Here is a 21,378-nt window from a genome sequence, read left to right as displayed (position 1 = left end):
GGGTTTGTGTATGTGCCAGCGCCATTTCTGCTCGCAGATTGGTTGTATCTATTTTTTTTAGAAAACAAAATGATGAATAGACGTGCACTTACAAAACTTTATTTCGTCACACTTGACTTAAATATGAATATGGAATATACATATTAGTGATAAGTTTGAAGTATATGCATGCTTTGTTTCACCATTATTAACCGGAAAACATAATTTTGGATTATCACTCATTTATCTAATAGAATATAATAAATAATAGCCGGGTTTTTTTAAACGGTTTTATTTAGCTTTACTCTGTGTAGCGAACAGAATTTTGTAATCGAAATTTAAGTAGCTTTCTGATAAGCTACAATCTTGAAACTTGGAATATAGTTCAGAACCCGATGATAGTCTCCTTCCCTTTTCTCTTTTCTCTTCTCTCAAGTTCTTCTCATTCCTCTTCATCCCTTATTGCCAGTCCCAGAGGGTGGTATGTATTTTGTTACAGTCCCATTACGAGTCCCAGTCTCAGTACCACTCCGCGTCCTAGTCCTAATCCCAGTCCCAGTCCGTCTCTGGTCTACCTCCCTGAAAAAAGTATCGTAAATACTAATATAGGCAAATTTTTATGTTCAAGGAAATCGAATAGGACGTATGTAAATAGGTATGTGGGTATTATTAATTCATGTCTTTATTTCGGCTTGCATGCATATTTATCAGTTTTGACAGGTTGATGCGACTAAAGCGAATATCTCAATGAAATTTACTTTAAAGCTCTCAGCAATAGGAAAATGTTACCATGTTACTACCCATGACATGCGATCCAAATCAGCAGAGCCCAGAACTCCAAATGGAGCTATGCGACTTACAATGCGAAGTTTTAAAATTTTATTCAATGTTTGGTAGTAGGTACGTACATTTGTGAAAGCTCCTTTTCATTCCTTAAGCAAATAAAAACAAGTAACAGAAATAGAGTTACAAATCAGCATTTAGAAGCGCTTCTGAAATTATCAACCACAAATATCAAAATAGATATAGAAAAATTAATTGCGGACAATTTCCTGTAGGTTAGTATCTCCACTTTAATCCTTCTTTCCGAAATACTATTAAATAAAAAAATTAAAAACAAAACAAAACAAAATTTTTAAAAATATACAAAAAAAAATATATAAATAATTAAATGAAATAATTGAATGAATTTTTCTTTTATCAGAATTACAAAATTATTATTATTTATATTATTTTGTTTCTAAAAAAGAGAACAAAACAAAAAAATAAAAACCCTAAAAATATAAAAAAAATTTAAATAATATAACTGGCATAAGCGCCCTGCAAAAAGTATTGGATTATATGTTAAATTTTTTCATGATGGAGCACTCTCAAAATAACCCTCTGCAATGCGTTAGGGCACGCTTACACAGCCACCGATAAACCGAAAAATTTCAATCAGCTGATGAAATCGGCCGGGCTGGTGTTGAAATTGCAACCGATCATCGGGCGGCAGCTTCTTTTTAATATGTTTTTATTAGCTTGGCCTGTATCTATCTATGTATGTTACGGAATCTTTGAGCTTAATTTTCACCGGTTTCTAGAAGTCTGATTAATTTGAAACTTTGCATACGTATCAAGGGCCGATGACAATACATTAATGTGATGGTGTGGTGACATAAGGTCAACGGCCATAAGGTCAATTGGCCTTATTACCACTTTGAATGGCCATAAGTTTGACTGAAACTTTGCACATGTATCAAGGCTCGATGACAAAGCGTTAATGTGATGGTGTGGTGACATAAGGTCAACGGCCATAAAGTCAATGGGCCTTATTTCCACTTTGAATGGCCATAAGTTTGATTGAAACTTTGCACTCGTATCAAGGATCGATGACAATGCATTAATATGATGGTGTGGTGACATAAGGTCAACGGCCATAAGGTCAATTGGCCTTATTACCACTTTTAATGGCCATAAGTTTGATTGAAACTTTGCACATGTATCAAGGCTCGATGACAAAGCATTAATGTGATGGTGTGGTGACATAAGGTCAACGGCCATAATGTCAATTGGCCTTATTACCACTTTCAATGGCCATAAGTTTGATTGAAACTTTGCACACGTATCAAGGCTCGATGACAATGCAATAATGTGATGGTGGGGTGACATAAGGTTAACGGACATAAGGTCAATTGAACTTATGACCACCCCAAATGGCCATAGATTTGAAACATTGCACATAATGCGAAAAACGCATTCCTCTATTAATGATAGAAGTGGATGCATGGCACATCTACGAAAGAGCATACCGGAGCCCTTTTTAACACGCTTTTATTAGCTTGGCCTGTATCTATCTATGTATCTATGTATCCATGTATATATGTAACGGAATCTGGAGTGGAGCCGAGAGCCCCGGTAATGCAGAGCTCCGAACTCCGTTGCACCTTTTTAAGCATTTTAAGATAGTTACTTTTAGCTAGTGCAGGCCACTAGACCAAGGCACCATAAAGAAGAATCGGGCACATTGAATGTTACAATCATTCTATTGGCAACTAGATATGAAATGTAGTCAAATGCACCCCACGCTTTTTAATCTGAATTAAATTATTCTGTTAATAACTTAAATTTTATTATAATTTTATTTTGAGGTGATTAACTATAAATGATTGTTTGACCTTCTACTACTGTTATATAAACTCTTTTTAATTGAAAATTATTTTCTACTTTTTAGTTCGGTTAGCTATAAAAGCGTATTTTTTAGTTTTTATAAACTATTATTTATCTTACATTTCGCAAAAATACGCTTGCGTTTATGCTTTTATGTGCCCATAAAGGGCGCCTGTTTTGTACACAATTAAAAAAAATTTCAGTCCACCGCACAGTGTTTCGTGTAGAACAAGCTAGCTGGACAAAATTATTTTATGAGATTTTCCGTTTCATATGCAGTCATTTATTACAACTACGTCATTTTTTTCAGCCATATGTTCTTTTTTTTATTTTTTTCCAAAATTTTACTTCATATGCATATATTTGCTTATTTCATATACAGTAACTCATGTGAATAAGTGACATAGATCCAAAAAAATTTAAAGGACTTAAGAATATTACTTTATTGTACTTAAATTGAATGGACTACAAATCTCAATACTCTAAAAAATTCTAACGATTCCAAAAAAAAAAATTAAAATTTTTTATGAAAATTCGTCAAATTTTTCAAACATTTTTTAAATATAATTTAGTTTTTGTTATAGATCGTGACAAATTTTCTTATGGGAAATTAGTTAAAATAAATTTGCGAAAGTGAAAATTGTAAGAATTGTCCAAAAAGGGGTGTCTACTTATTTATGTGAGTGACTGTACATATGTACATACATATTTTGTATTTATCCTTTTATCCTGGCACTACAATTTTTACAAAATTATTTTATAGTACCAGTCAGGAATGTAAAAGTGAATTACAATAATAATAATAACAATGTAAATATCTAAATTAATTATGTGAAAATTACTTATTAAAAAAATTTAAAAGTAAAACAAAAAGTTATAGGGTAGGTTATCTTTTATAATTATGTTATTATTCGCTATCATCACTTTCATTCGATGAGTCACTTGTGGAATAGTCATGAGCATCAGCAACATTACTGTGAAAGCTGGAAACAACTGGGGTATTTACTGACTCCTCAACATTATCGGGGGACAGTAAGTTTAAGACTTCTGAAGTCAGACTTTTAAATTTTTTCTTAGGTATCTCCCTAAAACTGTTAACTAAAGGATCCGATGTTATAGGCAACATATTCATAAGATCTCTATTCATGGCTTCACGCGACTGCTTTTATGTGTTATCAACCCTGAATCGTCTCAAATCTTTGTTACGGGCTTCCTGTGCTTCCTCATAAAGTTGACCAATAGGTAAAATTGCTGATTTTATAATATCAGTACTATGCACTAAGATTTTATGAACTGTAACAGGCATATTAAACCATGGATAGAGATCTATGTATAGGTTTTTAGTCTCGACCGCAAATTTTTCAAATCTTTTGATATTTATATTTACCCAGATGCTAATGCGCGAAGCAGTGTCGAATTTTTTGATGAGCGTTACATCCAATTCCGTAATCTCAGCACTAGCCTCAGAATTTTCGAAAAACCTACGAGCAGTGTTGCCGTCATTGGTATTGCCGAAACCTGGTTTTGGTTTATCTACTATCAATCCAAGTACACTTTTAAATTTATTCTGGATTTCGTTGGAACGTAGCTTTACACTCTCTTTATCTGCCTCATTCCTAAGCTGCCATTTTTTTAATTCGAGGCGATAACTTATGTGAAGCAAGCATTCAAAACATCTTATCTATGCATGGAGAGTAGACAAACCAATACCAAGATTATCTCGGTTAGGCGTAAAGTCCCGTAACTCATTATTCATATCTTTTGGAGTGGCACCACAAATATAACACTTTTGTGCGGAAGAAGTTTCAGTCAAAACCTTGCAAACTTTTCCGTCAATCATTGTTAGAAGCATATTGTGATTTACGGAAACTTCGTATTCTTCGAGCATGTACTTTGTTGGCAACAACGCATTTATCTGCTCTAAAAGTTTGTTCGTTTCAAAAACAATAAAATCTTGTGTTTCCTTAGAAAAAATAAATTTAATTGGACGACAATACATGATAGAAGAAGGTCGAGGATTCTGCCAAACAATTTTACCTTTTTCATCCTGTTATTGAAGAGGAACGAAAGAAAATATAAACAAAAACTCATCAGTGTCAGAACTGCATGTAAACTTTTGCTTATATGTGCTATGGCCAGAGCATTCATCGTAACCCTACTTGCCGATTAAAGTATACGTCCAGTTTGTAGGTAATAAACTAACAAAAAGTTCTTGATTTGCTAAAACTAAACGCTCAACAGTTTTACCTAATACGGACTGGACTTTAATTTCCGCACGTGTTTCACCCACATCAATTTCATTTGGATAGCATTCTGCCTTAGCTTTTCTTAGACTATAAAATGATGGATAAACCTCCACTTCCGAGTCGTTTTGTACCCATGAGTCGTCGACTTGCTATCTACGTAGTATGCTAAAGCTTCTACATTGCTCAAGCATCTTGCATCTGGCTCACATGTCATCTTTTTTCCGGATATTTGAGTGGTTTCCTATGATTTTTGTATAATATTAGCAACATTTCTGTTGCCGGACATACGCGTTGATACTTCTGCCGCATAAAGTAACTCACCAGGACTTCTAGATTGCAAGAGGTCATCCACTCGACGCCGTTTGGTTTTTTCACTGCAGCTAACAAAGTCCTTCCTTCGTCTTCCGGCGCCGGGGTTACCTGAAGAAGGGGTTGGTTGGTCTGATGGCAACTTTGAATCCACCGTTATTGTAAATGTGAAGTCTGGACCCGAAAGCCACTCCGAGTTTTTATTCAAAAATCGCTCCTTATGGCTTCCAGAAGTGTTCCACTTTTGATCCAGCTTCGACGAATATGCCGATATTTGTAAGCTTAAACTTTTTATCGAATACTCGGCTGCTTCGCTTAAATCGTACCTAAGTAAAACAAAACTCAATAATTCTTTATATCTAGTTTCCTTCGAATGTTGAACCCAAATGTCAAAAAGCTCCGTTCTTGGTACGGTTATAACTAAACTGCTTTGTGTTGTTGATTTTCCGACAGGGTGAATAGTTGATGATTGTTTTGCTGCCATCTTAAGTGTCGTTGATCGTTCTGATTTGTTATCAGTTGTGCAGTATTTATATTACATTCAGGTATTGGCGTAGATGATACCAAATGCGGTTGTTTTGTGTAGCGTTCCTGTGTGGTTATACCTGAATTAGGATTGCTTTGTATGTACCTGTTTTTATGCCTTGGAGACTGGTGCGGTTGATTGTGGCAGGTTGAAGTCAGTGATTTTCGCCTTTTTGCTTTTGATGTGCTCTTGTTGACCTTGCGCGTTTATTTTTGTGTGTTTTATGGCTACGAATTTGTTTCCTGTACCTGGGAATTGGCTTTGTCGTTTGCAGATCAGCTTTAAAGGTTCAAATATCTCGTTGGAGCCGGTACGTACATACATCCTTTTTTATATGTAGAGATAACTATATCTACAAAAAAAAAAAATTAAAAATAGATGTGCAAAGAAATCGCAATGGTTTTTTCTTTCGACTATTAGAGAATACTTGCGACTATAACATATGTAAAATTTAGCCCGGATGTCCGCGGATGTATGTAACTTTTTTGTCCCTAAATTCAAAAATATAGAGAAAAAATACCTTTTCTTCTTAATAACGGAATGTTAAATATATTGAAAATACTCTAATTGCGAAAGAGTTACTACTAAAAAATTTTACTTACCTTTGAGCTTAGAGTCCATCAAAAAAATTATATAAAAGTGTTCACTTAAAAGAAATATGAAGCTTAATATTCAACAAGAATTTCGCAAATTAATCAATGCATTTTACTTCCACTCCTGCCATCTTACTTCAATTACTCAATATATATTAGCAAAAATATCAAAAAAAAGCAAAAATCGCGTTACTTTGTTTGTTTTCTTTCATTTCTCATTACACTTTTCTTGGAATAAGAACTTTGTTTTTGTCCAGCTAGCTTGTTCTACACGAAACACTGTGCACCGCACAAATACTTAATTTTTCACAGTAAATGCACGCAATTTATCGGACGATAACATTGAACACGCGCGAATTTATTGGCAGTGAGAAACGACAACGGCCGACAACAATTCGACGATCGGTTGAAATGTACACACGCTAATCTAGATATGTACATGTGTTTATTTTTATCGCACGATTACGACCGGTATCGGGCGATCAAAATCGGTGGCTGTGTAAGCGTGCTCTTAGCGGACCACCATTGGCCGGCGAAATAAACTTCAATTGCCGCGTCTGAAGTTCCTTTACATTTACAAATGCAACATCTTGTGTTGAACGCATCTACATGAAAAACTTCATTGTGTCTCGGCCAGCACGAGACCATGGCGATTGAACAGTGCTAACAAATGGAAAATATTGCATTCAAATATGTTTTTCAAAAAAATTTTATAATGGCCACTCTGGCAAAATATATAGTATAGAGAAGTTTCCAAAGTTAAATCGTGTTGCAGGGACGCGTGATCATATCGGAGTAAATTTTCTTGAGAAAATAACCATAATGTTATTGGCGGAGGATAATATAAATTTAAATAATTATAAAAATATATTAAATAAATTTAAAATGAGTCTCGGTGCGATTTTACCTAAATTATGACCTAAATTGATAAAAAACCTAAATCATTGAAAATGTCGGTAAAGCAGCGGAGAAGATAAAAATTAGATTTTTTTGAGCATTATTTTCAATCTAAATTCAAATTTTATATAAATAAATAAATAAATATAAGGCGCGATAACCTCCGAAGAGATCTAAGGCCGAGCTTCTCTTCCAATTTGCGTCGTGCTCCTCTTGATTTTCCCTACAAATTGGCCGGACGGGACCTACATGTTTTATGCCGACTCCGAACGGCATCTGCAAGGCAGATGAGTTTTCACTGAGAGCTTTTCATGGCAGAAATACACCCGGAGCGCTTGCCAAACACTGCCGAGGGGCGACCCCGCTTAGAAAAATTTTCTTCTAATTGAAAAACCTTATTTCTAAAATTTTGATGTTGCTTTGCCGGGGTGCGAACCCAGGGCATACGGTGTGGTAGGCGGAGCACGCTACCATCACACCACGGTGGCCGCCAAAAGAAATTTTATATATTGTAATGAATTTTGGGGAATTCCGCTTATTTGCAATCTTCTGCTAACGTTCGAATCGCTAAACTGTTGGATAAATCACTCCAATATTCTGTATTGCAAAATGGTCTTTTCTTCTTATACTTCACAATTAAACTTCACTTCACAACTGATAGCGTGTTTAAATCAACCTGAATACTGACTACTCAGCTTTCGCTGCTTTTATACTCTCTGTTACTTCGTTCACCCATTTCTCCTAAGGTCTTGTAACTTCGCGAACTTCATGCCTGGTTACCAGCCATATATGTACATGTATATTTGTAGTTTATAGTCTATCGCATATGCGTGTGTATGTGTGAGCAACTACTTCGGCTGATGGTATCTCTCTGCTGCCTTGTATGTACATGTGTAAATGGTGACTAATGTGTTTATGTAGCTTGCTTTAATGTTGTTGTGCCTTTATTTAATAACCTTACGGATATGAGTATCAATTAGTGATGCTAATATTCGTCACAATATGAACAAACAACAACAAATGTTTTATTAAAAAAAAAAAAAAACACAAATAAAATGAACCTTTGGACGAACAAAATGCAGATCAATGTATGTGTCTCATGGCCAGTGAAGTGCTAGGCGTGTAGACTGTGTATTAGATGGTGTGAAGAACTCTCAGTAATAGTGGCCTAACACCTTTCGCCCCAAGCAAAACTTATTTGGGGCACACTGCGCGTACAGCTGATTTGACTCAAAGGCCTAAAATATGTTAATGGTTATATGCACAAGGTAAATAGTCCCTATAAGTAGTACGCTCACATGAACTCGCACAGTTTTGACAATTTGGTCTTTTTCACTGCTTTACCGACACTTTCCAATGATTAAGGAGAGTAAAGTTGTACTGCGACTACAACAACGAAGAGAAATCGTAATAGGAATACCAGTTCTCGAATATCATAACAAATTGAAATACCAATTCGAAACGAATGCGAAAATATTTCCGACTGGGGGACTTTAAATTTAAGCTTTAATGACGTTTATATATGCTTACAAGCCGAACTGGAGTCTGGCATCAAAACGTTTTTTTGTAATTTCAAAGCAGCACCTTTTTTGTGGAAACACGCAAAACCAATAATTCATTTAATATACACAAACATATGTACATACATAAACATATATGATTTCCTTCCAAGTACATAAATAAATTAAATCGAATCCATTAACGCGCATGCGCAACCTGACACTCACTTCTATTCACACCAACGCCATAAACAATACAAATTAGAGTTGTCACAGGGCAATTGCAATGCAGTTACTTCTGCAAATAAAGAGTTGGCGCATGAGCGCCAGGTGCACATTGATTTATGAAAAAGCATAGCATAGCCATCAAACATATTTTTCACACTGTCCACAATTTTAGTAAAGCAACAAAAAAAGTTTTGTCTTAAATGGTTTTTACCACAAAATTTTAAATAATCTTATGTTTTTTTCGTTTTCCTTTTTTTGCAGGTGGTCGCACACAACCCTGGTGGTGCCGTAACAATCGTAACGGTAGTTCCAATGGGCGTTCCACCCTCTCTATGAAGCATCCCGCTGATAGTATACGAAGACGTCCAAATAGCAATTCTGGAGTTTGGTCTTGGAGTCGGCGCTCATCTGCCAGTCCCGATCAGATTGGACCACCATCGTCATCGCCCGCCGAAAATCATTATACTCACATGGACGATGCATATAGTCCGGTTAATGAGGCTCTGTATGCAGAATTGGATCGCGAATCGGTACGTTCGGCAAATCCGTCTTATCAAAATACGGCCTACAGTCAGTGTGGTGAGGTGAGTTTAAGTGGAATATGTTAGATGATTTGATTTTAGGGGAGCGGGAAGTGAGATTTGTAAGCAAAGAAATAGTACAAGATATGCAGGAAAGCAGAAATAAGATAGATACATTTATAGGAGCCGTAGATGAAGTATGTCTGCTAAGAAGCCTACGATATCATCTTCCCTCACAATTTTCGCCAGGTCTTAATAAGTGACCAATTCATCACTGTTATTTGACGCTGCTTATATAGTATGCCAGTGGGCAAGGCACTTGTCTTTTAAACTCATCTGTATTATTGGTCTATCACATTCTCAAATAGATTCTCCTCTGATCCCTGTGCTTCTCTTTTACCTCGATTTCCATTGTGTGAATAAAATTGACAAGAGTAGTTTAAGAGGTTGATAGTAGAGAGATCTTTCAGCTGCTTTTCACAACTACATCGACTGTTTTACGAACAGAACCTATGCAGAGCACAAGCCGCCGACCTCCTCTCCGGTGTATTTCAATATTCACAAAATCTGCTTCACCTGTCTGACAAAGGAAATAACTGAACTTATGAAAGGGCGTAACTTTGTTGTTTGCTGTAGCGATAAGGACACACCCCGAAGGCCTTGGGGAGTGTTACCGATGTTGATGGTCCTTTGCCGGATGCAGATCCGATACGTTCCGGTACCAAACCCGGCCATTTCGGGAACGATTTGTTATGACCACATGCGACCTTCTAGGCTATCCCGCCCTCCCACCCCCTACATCCATGAGGAGTTCGGGGTCGCCAGAGCCTCGGCTGTTAATGAAACAGTATTCGCCACGGATAGGTGATGTTGATATTTGGATTTGGAGAAGCTATATATGGCGCTGGCAACCTCAAAGGGTTGCGCTACACAACACCTTGAATATGGTATTTTAGTTGCCTCCTACGACAGGCATACCTACCGCGGATATTTCCTGACCCCCTAACCCGCTGGGGGACGTAACTAACGTATCGCAGCGATACATGAGACTAAAAAAGAAATATTTTGGGCTACAACACCAAGGTAGAACCATTCAAAGAAGCGACGCCGCCCCCGAAATTTAGCAAATATCTACATTCCTTCTTTCGCCTATTGTCAGATTAGATATCGCCCCAACGTAAATGCTTTACCTGCGGTACTCTGAAAATCGTCTAAGCCGACGGTAGGGAACAGGACCTTGTAGAACAAAACGGTGAAACAAAATTCACTGCAGTGATAGGAGATGCCCTTTACAGCGGCGGATTCACAAACTGGCTAGACAGGCGACTGATACTACAACTTGAACCTGACCAAGCCAAACCAACCAGACAGTATTCTGGCCTGTGACTTCCGAACTTTAAAAAAGCGAAATCTGTTGCCTTCAACTAATATGCGAAGCGATCTATGACTGCGCTCTCCATTCCTACTGATGTCCCAAAGAGAGAACGTAAGTTAGTAGAATTCCGGAATTCCTGCTAAATCTCCTAGTCAAAGCTACAGCTTTGGTAAGAGTGTATAGATGTGCCAAATGGGAGGAGAACCTCACTGCAGCTGCAACCTCTCTGCTGGTGTTGGTAAACTCGATAAGATATCAATCATCTTTGGCGCTTCAGTTTCGTCGGTTCCAAAAAAATTCGCGAGCTCTTTCTCCCGTCAATTTGTGATGCAAAATTCGATTGACAAGATCAGACGGTGTACCAAACATAAAAACAACGTTGCGACTCATTACCATCACATGCATAGAGATTTATTATGGCATCCAAAATGCGATCCCTCAAAAGTCAATCACACCTCTTGGGCAGTGATGTAGGCCTTTAAACGATTAAAAGCATGAAAAATATCTGATTTTCTGGGTCATTGGATTGTAGTTCAACGCACAGCCCGCTCCACGAGGAATGATGCTGCTTTAAAACTTTGTACAGCAAGTCACTCGATTCTTGGCCCTCATGGTGATCAGACACTTCCGATGGAAACCCCCAGCTATCCCTTAAACGGATTTTGTCATAGTGGTATTGGTAGGTTATCGCCCTGACATTAACTCACCACACCTGGTTGAACCGCATGCTAAGTAATCGCCGGAGCCATTCCCTGGTGTAAAAGCGTTTCCCATTTCCAAATACACCTCTCCATCCTCCTATTTAGTAGAATAAAAGCAGAACTTATTATGACTTCGCCATGGTGTGGAGGTAGCGTGCTTTGCCTACCGCAGCGAAGATCCTGGGTTCACGCTTCGGGCAAAGCAACATCAAAATTTTAGAAACAAATTTTTTCAATTAGAAGAAAGTTTTTCTAAGCGGGGTCACCCTCGGTAGTGATTTGGCAAGCACTCCTAGTATATTTCTGCCGTGAAAAACTTATCAGCGAAAACTCATCTGCCGTGCAGATGCCGTTCGGAGTCGACATAACACATATAGGTCCCATCCCGCCAATTTTTAGGAAAAATTAAGATTAGCACGACGCAAATTTAATGACATCTCGTCCTAAAATCTCTTCGGAGGTTATCGCTCCTTACATTTATTTTTTTATTATGACTTGGAAGGAGTAAACTTGAAATAGATTAGCATATTCTTATAAGAAAAAGAAGGAATTTTGTGCATTAGGCACAAATTACTAAGCACACAAACTTCTTAGGCGCCGTCTACAAAAACTCCACACTCATTACCTTAACAACCACAAAGCAATATATTGCGCCTAGTTATCATTCATGTTTTATCTATCTTTCTTTTTTTGTTGCAGAAATATACGTTCCAACAGCACGAGCAAGACATTCCCATGGTTGTGTCTTCAGCGCCCAGTAGCGCCTATTATTCTGATCTTTCGGTAACAGCCATGCCAGGCAGTGGCAATGAACGTGCCTATGAAATTGTAGGTTTAACCGTTATGTCACAACCATTACCCAATTGGGATGGTAGCAGAAGTTGCGGTGGAATTGGTGTTAGCAACATAGACATGGGAGGTCATATGATGGGTGGTATTGGTTTAGGCAGTGGCGGCGGCGGCGGCCCAAATGAAGCATCACAACGGCGCATACCACGTTTAGCAGCAATTAATGAGACAAGCACAACAACTGTGGCGCCATCAGTTCCATCAGACTATGTATGAAATTTGATGGACCAGGAGAAGGTAGTTGAGGAGTTTGAGAAGGAGCAATGCGAAGAAAGTGTATAAGGTTTTTAAAATGCTATATTAAAATAGTTAAGTTTATACACAACAAATAGCACCATCACAAATTCATACACATGTATACTTGAGAGCGATAGTTACATTGAGAAGTTAAAAGAAGAAGTATCAGTGCTGGTTGGCAACACTGTAAAAATTTTGTTAAAATTATTTAAATTTTAAAGAGCCCAAAATGAAATTAAACGAGCTTAAATTTGTTAATACTTAAATCATTAAATTAATATAATCTCTGTAGGTTTTATTGAACTGTTGAAGCACTGCGACTCTTCAAACTTTTGACATACTTTCACACTTCGCGGCATACGAGACTTTTACCTCGTTTGCCAGATATGTAAACGTGTTAACTTGCAACCGAGGTGAAATTCTACAATACCCGAGAAACTAGTTACTGAGTTCTGCTATTTCACGTTACTGCTGGGAAATTAGTTGAAAGTCCCGTGTGCCGCAGAGTCCAGAAGACGCTAATGGAGTTATAGATTAAGACATAGCATATCCACAGTGCAACATTTTGAGAGGTATTCGTGTGTTACTAGAAGTTTCCTCAACGACTAAACTGAAACCTCTGTCAAAAATCAGGAATTATGCTATAAAATAGCTCCATCATCTTGCCAAATTCTAGAAGCTTTCTAGGAGCTATGTTACTTGCTGTTTCTAGATCTGATAGCTGGGCCACTTCTAATAGCACGAGCATATAACGTGCTCGATCGTTACCTTCTCCAGTCAAAAAGGCGCAAACACATTCGACTTTTACGTTGCGTCAACACCCAACTTTGAACACAACGGCTTTAAATGGCATGTTTTCAATCGACCGCTTAGCTTTTGCAAAAGTTTCATTGGAGTATCCACGTTGTTGGTTCAACTCAACACACTGACTTATGGCGTTTACATTCGCTTGAAAGATGCTCGGGTACTCTCGCTGAGGCACTGATATTCTGACTCATGATCCAGAGACCCCAGCGTAAGTCCGTTTAAGAGTCATCTGAGTACAATTTGATTTATTGTAGGTTGTAGTTGAATACTTTTTATTCTAGCTGCAGTACATGTTATCTTATCTCCCTATTCTACTTTAAATCTTTTCTGGAAGGCTACCTTCTTGAAAATATCATCTCCCTCAAGTTAAGCGATTGGGTTCTTCCCTTCTTTGTAATATTCAGTTGGGTTCGCTTGTTGTTGTTGTAGCGATAAGGACACTCCCCGAAGGCCTTGGACAGTGTTATCGATATGATGGTCCTTTGCCGGATGCAGATCCGGTACGTTCCGGTACCAAGCCCGACCATCTGGGGAACGATTTGTTATGACCACATGCGACCTTTTTGGCCATACCGCCGTCCCACCCCCTATATCCATGAGGAGTTCGGGGTCGCCAGAGCCTCGGCTGTTAATGAAACAGGATTCGCCACGGATAGGTGAGGTTGACAATTGGGTTTGGAGAAGCTATATATTGCGCTAGCAACCTGAAACTGTTGCGCTACACAACCACTTTAATCTGGTATTTTAGTCGCCTCTTACAATAGGCATACCTACCGCGGGTATATTCTAACCCCTTAACCCGCTGGGGCGATGGGTTCGCTTGGTCTACTTCTCTATCGCTACGTGTAGCAGGCTTAGGCGTTGCCTCTAACGCTTTTGTGGAACATGTACGCATTGCCCCCGGAACGCATACACACCGCAGTAGTTGGAGTTTTTTTTGCGCTTGTATCGTTGTCAATCGAGTTGTTCTCAATGCCCATGCCATCGACCCATAAGATATAATGGTATACATCCATCTCAGGACATGAGGGTTGCAGCCTATGATTTGGCTGCTAGACGTTCCAGTGCTACGCCATATATAGTTATTGTTCTTGGTGGTAAGGAGGGATGATGGGAGTCATTTATGGGTTGCTGTTCAGCCGCATATTGTATTTTTATGTAAGCTAAACTCTATCTTTTTGTTGCTTTCCTATTCCATTCTCATACATGGAATAATGCTCCCTCTGCTACTCCCACCCCCACCGTTGTTAAGCATGTCTGACGACATAAGATCCGTAAACATAGATTTCAAAAAGCCACATCTTGAATGTCTTCATCCTAATTTGATGTCTTTGCGCATGCGCGGTCCCTAATTGTTGCACTGTGCTATGTTCTAGTTTTTTTTATTAAACACAATCAACGATTAATTAAATTTATACATAAGTGCATACACACACACATATGTATATTAGTATTTATTATATATTACAAAGTAATTTAGTGTGTAAGTCTGTTAAGATGTAACGATTTAATCGTTGGTGATATTTAGCCTAAATATTTAGTGGTGCGTCGCTGTGGCAAAAACCAGCCTCAAGATATGAAATAAATATTTACAAGTTAAGTAAGGAATGTTTGAGAAATAGTAGATATATGCATGAAAAGGTTATAATAATGCATATATAAATACACACATACATATTTAGTATGTAGTTAAATATACTGATTTAATAAAATTTCAAATATATGTATACAACTTATGAAAATTATTTAAAATTAACGCAGAAAAATTTTACGCTATTAAATTGATGCATTTACAAGTTCTTAAAGGACATGCAACAACAACAAAATATAAATATTTATAAATTAGCAATTAAGTATTGAATGTATGTAATTAATTTGTGTTTGTAGTTTACTTATTAGAATCACAAGAAAAAATAAAAATTTAATAAATTGTTTACAATGAATGTATATAGGGTATGTACATTAGATTGGAGCGAAATAAAAAAAGATATTCTATACCTTCAGCTGGCACATTGACTTTATTGGCTGGGCAGTGAAGACCCCTTACTGTTACTAGAAATTGAAACAGCCTTTCATTACCAATCAGCTAATATTTTCCACTTCTACTTTGATTGCAGAACCACAATACGGATTGTGTAAAGACAAATCTACCATTACAAATGTACTAGAATTCATAGCTCATATTTCTAATGGAGAAAATCTTCACACCGATTATACTGATTTCAATATGGCATTTGACCATTGTAAACTTTACCAAGTAGCGCAAGTAACAGCTGATCGCTCAAATTAGCACACACACACAAACATCACTAATGGCCATATTACGGAAATCTTTAGGGAAATTCAAGTTAAATTTTTAAACAGACCTAAAATGTTATAACTTTGGCATATATAGCTTCTGTACCGCAAAAAAAAAATTTAAAGCTGCGTCCGGTTCCGAGAAACGGGAGTGTCTGCTAGCTTAAGACTCAAGCCAGCAGACACTTCGTGAAAATACGACCTACAGCTTCCGAACGACTTGGATAATTGATATTACATTTATTGGCAATTTAATACCGCAAAAAATATTTAAAGCTGCGTCCGGTTCCCAGAAACGGGAGTGTCTGCTAGCTTAAGACTCAAGCCAGCAGACACTTCGTGAAAACACGACCTACAGCTTCCGAACGACTTGGATAATTGATATTACATTTATTGGCAATTTAGTACCAGAAAAAAAAATTTAAAGCTGCCTCCGGTTCCGAGAAACGGGAGTGTCTGCTAGCTTAAGACTCAAGCCAGCAGACACTTCGTGAAAACACGACCTACGACTTCCGAACGACTTGGATAATTGATATTACATTTATTGGCAATTTAATACCGCAAAAAAAATTTTAAGCTGCGTCCGGTTCCGAGAAACGGGAGTGTCTGCTAGCTTAAGACTCAAGCCAGCAGACACTTCGTGAAAACACGACCTACGACTTCCCAGCGACTTGGCTAATTGATATTACATTTATTGGCAATTTAATACCGCAAACAAAATTTAAAGCTGCGTCCGGTTCCGAGAAACGGGAGTATCTGCTCGCTTAAGACTCAAGCCAGCAGACACTTTGTGAAAACACGACCTACGACTTCCGAACGACTTGGATAATTGATATTACATTTATTGGCAATTTAATACCGCAAAAAAAATTTAAAGCTGCGTCCGGTTCCGAGAAACGGGAGTGTCTGCTAGCTTAAGACTCAAGCCAGCAGACACTTCGTGAAAACACGACCTACGACTTCCGAACGACTGGGATAATTGATATTACATTTATTCGCAATTTAATACCGCAAAAAAAATTTAAAGCTGCGTCCGGTTCCGAGAAACGGGAGTGTCTGCTAGCTTAAGACTCAAGCCAGCAGACACTTCGTGAAAACACGACCTACGACTTCCGAACGACTTAGATAATTGATATTACATTTATTGGCAATTTAATACCGCAAAAAAAATTTAAAGCTGCGTCCGGTTCCGAGAAACGGGAGTATCTGCTAGCTTAAGACTCAAGCCAGCAGACACTTCGTGAAAACACGACCTACAGCTTCCGAACGACTTGGATAATTGATATTACATTTATTGGCAATTTAGTACCAGAAAAAAAATTTAAAGCTGCCTCCGGTTCCGAGAAACGGGAGTGTCTGCTAGCTTAAGACTCAAGCCAGCAGACACTTCGTGAAAACACGACCTACGACTTCCGAACGACTTGGATAATTGATATTACATTTATTGGCAATTTAATACCGCAAAAAAAATTTAAAGCTGCGTCCGGTTCCGAGAAACGGGAGTGTCTGCTAGCTTAAGACTCAAGCCAGCAGACACTTCGTGAAAACACGACCTACGACTTCCGAACGACTTGGATAATTGATATTACATTTATTGGCAATTTCATACCGCAAACAAAATTTAAAGCTGCGTCCGGTTCCGAGAAACGGGAGTGTCTGCTAGCTTAAGACTCAAGCCAGCAGACACTTCGTGAAAACACGACCTACGACTTCCGAACGACTGGGATAATTGATATTACATTTATTCGCAATTTAATACCGCAAAAAAAATTTAAAGCTGCGTCCGGTTCCGAGAAACGGGAGTGTCTGCTAGCTTAAGACTCAAACCAGCAGACACTTCGTGAAAACACGACCTACGACTTCCGAAAGACTTAGATAATTGATATTACATTTATTGGCAATTTAATACTGCAAAAAAAATTTAAAGCTGCGTCCGGTTCCGAGAAACGGGAGTATCTGCTAGCTTAAGACTCAAGCCAGCAGACACTTCGTGAAAACACGACCTACGACTTCCGAACGACTGGGATAATTGATATTACATTTATTGGCAATTTAATACCGCAAAAAAAATTTAAAGCTGCGTCCGGTTCCGAGAAACGGGAGTATCTGCTAGCTTAAGACTCAAGCCAACAGACACTTCGTGAAAACACGACCTACGACTTCCGAACAACTTGGATAATTGATATTACATTTATTGGCAATTTAATACCGCAAAAAAAATTTAAAGCTGCGTCCGGTTCCGAGAAACGGGAGTATCTGCTAGCTTAAGACTCAAACCAGCAGACACATCGTGAAAACACGACCTACGACTTCCGAACGACTTGGATAATTGATATTACATTTATTGGCAATTTAATACCGCAAAAAAAATTTAAAGCTGCGTCCGGTTCCGAGAAACGGGAGTGTCTGCTAGCTTAAGACTCAAGCCAGCAGACACTTCGTGAAAACACGACCTACGACTTCCGAACGACTTGGATAATTGATATTACATTTATTGGCAATTTAATACCGCAAAAAAAATTTAAAGCTGCGTCCGGTTCCGAGAAACGGGAGTGTCTGCTAGCTTAAGACTCAAGCCAGCAGACACTTCGTGATCACACGACCTACAGCTACCGAACGACTTGGATAATTGATATTACATTTATTGGCAATTTAATACCGCAAAAACAATTTAAAGCTGCGTCCGGTTCCGAGAAACGGGAGTGTCTGCTAGCTTAAGACTTAAGCGAGCAGACACTTCGTGAAAACACGACCTACAGCTTCCGAACGACTTGGATAATTGATATTACGTTTATTGGCAATTTAATACCGCAAAAGAAAATTTAAAGATGCGTCCGGTTCCGAGAAACGGGAGTGTGCTAGCTTAAGACTCAAGCCAGCAGACACTTCGTGGAAACACGACCTACAGCTTCCGAACGACTTGGATAATTGATATTAAGTAAAATGGACAATAAAAAATTTCTAGGTGAATTTATTGAAATGTATAAATCTTTGCCATCATTGTGGCAAGTAAAAAGCAAAGATTATTGTAATAGAATTAAAAAGAATAATGATTATGCGACTTTAATTGCCACAGCGAGCAATATTGCTGCAGCACAATTGGTTCGTATTAATCGCTGTCTGAAAGAGAACTAATGTTCGGCCAAAAGTTCGTATGGTGCATGGCCAAAGCTGCGAACAAGATTGCGGAATGTTCGCGGAAATGTTCGTGTCGTGTATTTGGCGCTTAAGTGGAGTATAATCGGTGCTAAATTTCCAAGTTTACGCCAAGTCAAGTCAAGTCTATGCTAAGTATCAGTAATGGGCCCTTAAGTCTGAAGCCAGCAGACGCTTCGCGAAAACACGTATGAACATACATACATACATATGTATACATGTACAATGTACATGTTAGAGCGCATAAAATTATTTAAGGAATGCGTAAATTTAGTTGCATCAATATGTTGATTGTTTTTGCGTTGATGATGTTTGCAACTATAACAGTTTATGAAATACATGTCGGTCTTCTTTCTTTCGAAAATCAGAGAAAAGTTTGTGCATATTTCGTATTTGTATTTTCCCGCTTGCGCGCAGGATTTCTGATAACGGGTACATATGTATGTACATATGTGCTTTAGGGTGTGCCGAGAAAAACAACTTTTCAATTTCTATCCTCTCAAATGTTTCTATTTTATTAAAAACAAGTAAGGAAGGCTAAGTTCGGGTGTAACCGAACATTACATACTCAGTTGACAGCTGTGGAGACAAAGTAAGGGAAAATCACCATGTTGTAAAAAGAACCTGGGGTAACCCTGGAATGTGTTTGTATGACATGTGTATCAAATGGAAGGTATTAAAGAGTATTTTAAAAGGGAGTGGGCCATAGTTCTACAGGTGGAAGCCTTTTCGAGATATCGCCATAAAGGTGGACCATGGGTGACTCTAGAATTTGTTTGTACGATATGGGTACCAAATCAAAGGTGTTAATGAGTATTTTATAAGGGAGTGGGCCTTAGTCCTATAGGTGGACGCCTTTTCGAGATATCGCCATAAAGGTGGACCAGGGGTGACTCTAGAATTTGTTTGCACGATATGGGTATCAAATGAAAGGTGTTAATGAGTATTTTAAAAGGGCGTGGTCCTTAGTTCTATAGGTGGACGCCTTTTCAAGATATCGCCATAAAGATAGATCAGGGGTGACTCTAGAATTTGTTTGTACGATATGGGTATCAAATGAAAGGTATTAATGAGTATTTTAAAAGGGAGTGGGCCTTAGTTCTATAGGTGGATGCCTTTTCGAGATATCGTCATAAAGGTGGGCCCGGGGTGACTCTAGAATTTTTTTGTACGATATGGGTATCAAATGAAAGGTGTTAATGAGTATTTTAAAAAGGAGTTGGCCTTAGTTCTATATGTGGACGCCTTTTCGAGATATCGCCATAAAGATGGACCAGGGGTAACTCTAGAATTTGTTTGTACGATATGAGTATCAAATGAAAGGTGTTAATGAGTATTTTAAGAGGGCGTGGGCCTTAGTTCTATATGTGGACGCCTTTTCGAGATATCGCCATAAAGGTGGACCAGGGGTGACTAGAATTTGTTTTGTACGAGATGGGTATCAAATGATAGGTATTAATGAGTATTTTAAAAGGGCGTCGGCCTAAGTTCTCTAGATGGATGCCTTTTCGAGATATCGCCATAAAGATGGACCAGGGTGACTCTAGAATTTGTTTGTACGATATGAGTATTAAATGAAAGGTGTTAATGAGTATTTTAAGAGGGCGTGGGCCTTAGTTCTATATGTGGACGCCTTTTTGAGATATCGCCATAAAGGTGAAACAGGGGTGACTCTAGAATTTGTTTGTACGATATGGGTATCAAATGAAAGGTGTTAATGAGTATTTTAAAAGGGAGTGGGCCTTAGTTCTATAGGTGGACGCCTTTTCGGAATATCGTTATAAATGTGGACCAGGGTTGACTCTAGAATACGTTTGTACAATATGGGTATAAAACGAAAGGTGTTAATAAGTGTTTTAAAAGGCAGTGGGCCTTAGTTCTATGGGTGGACGCCTTTTTGGGATATCGCCATAAACGTGGACCAGGGGTGACTCTAGAATGCGTTTGTACAATATGGGTATCATATGAAAGGTTTTAATGAGTATTTTAATAGGGCGTGTGCCTTAGTTCTATAAGTGGACGCCTTTTCGAGATATCGCCATAAAGGTGGACCAGGGGTGACTCTAGAATATGTTTGTACGATATGGGTATCAAATGAAAGGTGTTAATGAGTATTTTAAAAGGGCGTGGGCCTTGTTTCTATAGGTGGACGCCTTTTCAAGATATCGCCATAAAGGTGGATCAGGGGTGACTCTAGAATTTGTTTGTACGATATGGGTGTCAAATGAAAGGTATTAATGAGTATTTTAAAAGGGAGTGGGCCTTAGTTCTATAGGTGGATGCCTTTTCGAGACATCGCCATAAAGGTGGGCCAGGCGTGACTCTAGAATTTTTTTGTACGATATGGGTATCAAATGAAAGGTGTTAATGAGTATTTTAAAAAGGAGTGCGCCTTAGTTCTATATGTGGACGCCTTTTCGAGATATCGCTATTAACGTGGACCAGGGGTGACTCTAGAATGTGTTTGTACGATATGGGTATCAAATTAAAGGTATTAGTGAGGGTTTT

The 21,378-nt window shown here is 38.3% G+C and overlaps 1 protein-coding gene across 5 annotated transcripts in view; it reads left to right on the top strand.

Annotated features, from left to right (window-relative positions):
• Nucleotides 1-15,194, top strand: part of LOC137254047 (uncharacterized) — an 876,523-nt gene extending 861,329 nt beyond the window's left edge. For 4 of the 5 annotated variants that reach the window (XM_067791726.1, XM_067791728.1, XM_067791725.1 and 1 more), the window contains 2 exons: nucleotides 9,188-9,510; nucleotides 12,223-15,194. In XM_067791726.1, coding sequence (XP_067647827.1) covers nucleotides 9,188-9,510; nucleotides 12,223-12,588 — 689 coding nt within the window. In that variant the 3' untranslated portion in view covers nucleotides 12,589-15,194. The remainder of the gene's footprint in view (nucleotides 1-9,187; nucleotides 9,511-12,222) is intronic. The other variant, XM_067791729.1, reaches the window with a different exon arrangement.
• The last annotated feature ends 6,184 nt before the right edge of the window (nucleotides 15,195-21,378 follow it).

Source organism: Eurosta solidaginis, chromosome 5 (assembly GCF_040869045.1).
Source record: "Eurosta solidaginis isolate ZX-2024a chromosome 5, ASM4086904v1, whole genome shotgun sequence".
Classification (NCBI taxonomy): Eukaryota; Metazoa; Arthropoda; class Insecta; order Diptera; family Tephritidae; genus Eurosta; species Eurosta solidaginis.
The sequence above is the reverse complement of the archived record's forward strand: the minus strand, read 5'-3'. Positions and strand labels throughout refer to the sequence as shown.